The sequence below is a fragment of the Henckelia pumila genome, chromosome 2 (assembly GCF_033568475.1).
Source record: "Henckelia pumila isolate YLH828 chromosome 2, ASM3356847v2, whole genome shotgun sequence".
In the NCBI taxonomy this organism is placed as follows: domain Eukaryota; kingdom Viridiplantae; phylum Streptophyta; class Magnoliopsida; order Lamiales; family Gesneriaceae; genus Henckelia; species Henckelia pumila.
Window position 1 is genome coordinate 84,301,242 of NC_133121.1, and position 4,692 is coordinate 84,305,933.

A 4,692-nucleotide genomic window follows, 5' to 3' on the forward strand; every position below is an offset into this window, starting at 1 on the left:
ATCGGAAGATAGCCTTTTCGTTTTTGAATTGGAGGTATTATTTTCGTTTTATTTGTTGATATGGGGCGTCTCTTACTTAAAATCTTGATACTAGATGAACTACAAATTATTTACGTAAGACAATCTTTTATATGTGTTTGTGTTTAAAAGTAACATTTCCGAGTATACAAAGTTCCTCTCCCTAGTTGTTGAGGTACAAAGGAGAGCTCGACTCAGTTCGTTTCAAACAACATAACTGCATTGAAACAATGAATGAATCAAAGAATGAAAGGTGAGCAATTTGTACATCTTATCTTCTCTACAATCTAGCCATTCATCCATCTCCTTCTATCCTATGAACTCCACATGAACTCCACACACTCTGAGCAATCTTTACGAAATGGATTTCCTAACGAAGTTTTCGAAAGATTGGTCTTTGTGTTTAACTAATTGAACAACAATCGACGACTTCATCCCCACTTTGTACTCTAATGCTCAATCCCAGTTTCTTGGTTAGGCTGTCACTCTAATCTACGAGATGCTAGGGGGATTTTCCTCGACTCTCTGCTGCGGAGTGAACTGGCAAACGAACGCCTCCAGAGCATCTTTCATCCATGAATGTGCACATACTTCTCTAGCTTCATTAACCATCATCTGTAAGAAACAATTCAACCCCATACATGAGAAATCGTTACCCGAGGTATAAAAAAAATCTGAAATCAGAATTAGTATTAGTATGAATGTATGATTGTGATATAGTATTCCAATCGCGGTTGCGGATTATCCCAGTATAATTTCACATTGTTTGTAACATAAATTATTGGGACAATTTTGATTCTTCAACATAATCCTACTATTTTATAGACATAGAAAAATCGTCATGCGACCTGATGCATTGCATCAAACTGGTACACACATGGCAAGAAAAATGGAGAAATTGATGACGAACGCGTTTTGAACATACCCAAACTCGTTGGCGGACATCTTTTTCCGGCCAAACATCCAGTTCCTCGGTTACAAACAAGGGAAACATTGATCCCATGTTGAATGTATCTTGGCTATTGCTTTTGAAAATCCATTCGCCTAATTTATCCTGCAAGAAAATGACAACCAACAAATTTAGGAATGACAAAACAACACAAGCGCATAAACATCAGATAGTTTCTCCGACAGAACCAAAATACCAACCTCGAGCGATCCAATCACACCGGCTTCTTCGAGAGTCTCCCGTGAGGCCGCCAATTCGATCTCCTCGTCGAGTTCCCAACCACCCTGATGATATTATTACGAAAAATCAATGTCAAACCAGAGCAACAAGGATATATATGAAACCGTTTGATATCATCCAATCTCACACACTCCAAAATTAAGAAAATACCTTAGGAAACATCATTCTTGGACTTTTTTGAGAGCTTATCAAAAGAACCTCCAAATCATCAATGGAGGTCTCATGGATTTGGGGTGAGTCGTTGGCTTTTCTTATTCTATATGGAATACATCTGCACAATTTGAAGGTGGTCTCAAATTATTGAGCATAAATACAGGGAAAAATTATCAATTTCAGAACCTTAAAATCCCATTAATCATTTCCATTATCCCTAAAACACCAAGCCCCTATCATAAATTCAACAAATATCTTATCATCGTACAGCCACTTGTGAAATTTCTCAAGAAAACATGCACAAAACCCGAATAACAGACAAAATTAAGAGGAAACTCCACACATCAATACATCCAAAAAAACAAATGGGAAATCCAAAATGAGAAAGGGCCGCAAATCACGCACCCAACAACATGACGAAATCCCTGACTGTAGCGTTGCAAATGCCTCCCCGTGCGCGAAGGCAAAGACACCAATTTCTTGATTTGAATCGTCATAATAATAAAAAAAAAATCGAAATCGTGCAGCAAATTCTCCAAGAAAACAAAGACACCGGAGGCCAAATGCAGGTCTAAAATCTTGAAAACAAAATTTAGGTGGTTTAAAGTAACGGAGGACAATGGAGAAGTGACCAAGATATCGGGTGTCCCCGCGTTATTTTATAGGGAAAACTGGAAAGGAGCAGCATTTGAGTGGGGTCTCCCTTTTTATTTTATTTTATTATTATATTATTAAAATAGTGGGGTCTAATTTTAGTTGCTAAATGCGTGTGCAAAAATAATAATTACGATCGCGATTCGTAGACATTAAGAATTAGTAGTAGAAAGTACGTGTTTTCTTTGTCCTTCCGTGAGCGTGTCTACTATCAATTTTAGGAATTATCGCGTATTATTCCGTAAAATATTCATCATTTTTCTTTTTGAAGTGAATATATAGCTTTCATGCATAATCACATTTATTATAAGATTGCACAAAATATTTTATGAGACCGTTTAATATATTAATTTTATAAGACAGTAATAAATTCTATGTATTGATTGGATCGATACATCTCATGAAAATGGTCGACACATGTCATAAATAAATACTCGTGACACTATCTCAAAATAGTCTTGCCCGATTACACAAAATATTATTTTGAGTGATATATTATATAATATTATTATGAATAAGATAATACTAAAAGTACATCAAATATCGTATAAATTGATATTTACATAAATTATATCATGAGATGTTATTATATCGTGAAATTTTCAAATCAGTATATCATTAGATCTTGACAAATGAAAATTTTGGATTGAATGTTTTATGACGTAAAAATTGATATACAAATATTGATATATATATAGTCAGTAGTATCACTCTATCATTATATTATATACCAATATATATATATATATATATATATATATATATATATATATATATATATATATATATATATATGATCTATGTACTTGAGTAACTGGTCGTGTCACGTGTGTTTGAGGTTTAGTGTCAAGGTCCGAAATTCGAATCTCACCGAAACCTTCTGTTTTCTACATGTTTATCTGTCATATGTGGTTTGCAAGATATCCGAAAAGGGGTTTACTTCAACCTACCTTAAGGATATTACCCTAATAGAAGATCTAATTAACTCATAATTTATAATGTCAACCCTATAATATTAATTATGCATATGTATTGAGATATGGATCTTTGGCAGACCCGGACCTGTTATAATAAAAATGAGGCAAGTGCCTCAGGCCCAAAAAGTTTTGGGGCACCAAAATCTTTAAAAAAATAATAATTAATATATATGTTAATGAACCCATTTTAAATAAGCCCATAAATAATTTTGATAAGCCCTTCTTTCTTTCCAAATAAAAAAAGCCTTATCTTAGTTATTAAGAATAAAATGAATGGGTGATTCGACATCAGAGTGAGGCTAGCGAGGGAGAAGAAATCTTCAGAATTCAGATATAACAAAATTTCATATTCAAATTTCAAATACTCGATAGGCCATGTGAAGAATGCCTTGAATATTTCATTCATGTAAATGATATATATTATTTTAGATTTAACCTTTTTTTATTTCTTGTAATTTTTGTCTAATTCATTAATAGTGATGTAGGATGGGTGAAGAATTCCAAATTTATAGAGCAAGTTTCGTCCTCTTATGACAAAAAAGATTAACTTGTATTGGTTCGGAACATGAATTTTATGTTTTGTTTGGATTTTTGTTTTTTTAGTATTTGTTTATAACATATTGTTTTTGATGATTTATTTTTTCTAAATTTTATTTCTAGAATTTATGTTACAAACACTATTATTTCTATATGAACATTAAGCTTTGAGGGCACCATTTTTTGCGCTCATCTCAAACCTCAAAATCTCAGGTCCGACACTGACCCTTGGCAGGGCGGAGGCAGGTTAAATGCCACCCGGGCTTTAGCCCGGGTGGCCTATTTTTAATTTTTTTAAAATGTATTATATATATTTTTAGAAATAATTTTTTGTGTTATTTTTGGACCAATGCTATATTAACTCGGGTAGTCAAATTAAAAAAATTAAATAGCCTACATGTAGTTCAATTAAATTAAAAAAATTAAGTAACCCATATGTATCAAAATTGAGGTTTTTCGTCCTTGTGTTCTTGATTAGATTTGATTCAAATTTAAATTTCATCTCTATCAATATTCGTCTTTTAAATAATATTTTTACTTCTATAACATAGATTTCTTCTTCCGTTTTTTAATTTTTTTTCTACTTTGTGATATTGATTTATTTTTAAAGTGACTACATTGCAATGAAAGAAATTTTTTAGAATTGTAATTTTTTATTTCATAAAAAGTTTAATGGTTCCGTTCAAGTTTCTATTTATATTTGTTTTTTCATCGCGCTGCTCGTATGTTACTGATATGATGTCATATTGAAAATAAATTTGGATTGTAATATCAGTCAAAAGTTTTTAAATCTTACGTACGATTTCATAAAAAAAATATTGAAGGTTTTATTAATAAAAAGCTTTTTAAGACTACAATGAACAAGTATCTTATTCATCGTTTTAATTTTTATGTATTTTTTTTCTCCCTAAAAATTCTAGCACAGATGGATTTCGAATCCCGGTTCCGCCATTGACCCTTGAATGAATGATTTGAATATTACCCCGGTTACATTTGTATAATTAATGTATTTAAAAAAAAATTCTAGGATTTGAATTTAAATCATTAGTAAATAGTAATATAATTAGATTACCAGGACTGAATGGGATGATAGAAAAAATTTAATTGAAAACGTGGATATTAACAAATTTACATGTTGTCCACATGGTTACAGGAGATGTGAGT

The 4,692-nt window shown here is 31.8% G+C and overlaps 1 protein-coding gene across 1 annotated transcript; it reads right to left on the reverse strand.

The window, feature by feature from the left end:
* Positions 1-220: 220 nt before the first annotated feature.
* Positions 221-2,000, reverse strand: LOC140882317 (nudix hydrolase 18, mitochondrial-like). The gene is made up of 5 exons (XM_073288253.1): positions 1,766-2,000; positions 1,358-1,478; positions 1,168-1,251; positions 944-1,072; positions 221-633 (listed from the first exon to the last, which is right to left on the reverse strand). The coding sequence occupies exons 1-5, from the start codon at positions 1,855-1,857 to the stop codon at positions 511-513; spliced, it is 549 nt and encodes a 182-aa protein (XP_073144354.1). The 5' UTR covers positions 1,858-2,000; the 3' UTR covers positions 221-510.
* Between the last annotated feature and the right edge of the window lie 2,692 nt (positions 2,001-4,692).

What these genes read in the sequence shown, in the direction of transcription:
- LOC140882317 (XM_073288253.1), bottom strand. Translation starts at nt 1,857, where the DNA reads ATGACGATTCAAATCAAGAAATTGGTGTCTTTGCCTTCGCGCACGGGG. An exon ending in GGATTTCGTCATGTTGTTGG is followed by an intron (nt 1,479 to 1,765) that starts GTGCGTGATTTG and finishes CAAATTGTGCAG; the next exon opens with ATGTATTCCATATAGAATAA. An exon ending in ATGTCCGCCAACGAGTTTGG is followed by an intron (nt 634 to 943) that starts GTATGTTCAAAA and finishes TGTTTCTTACAG; the next exon opens with ATGATGGTTAATGAAGCTAG.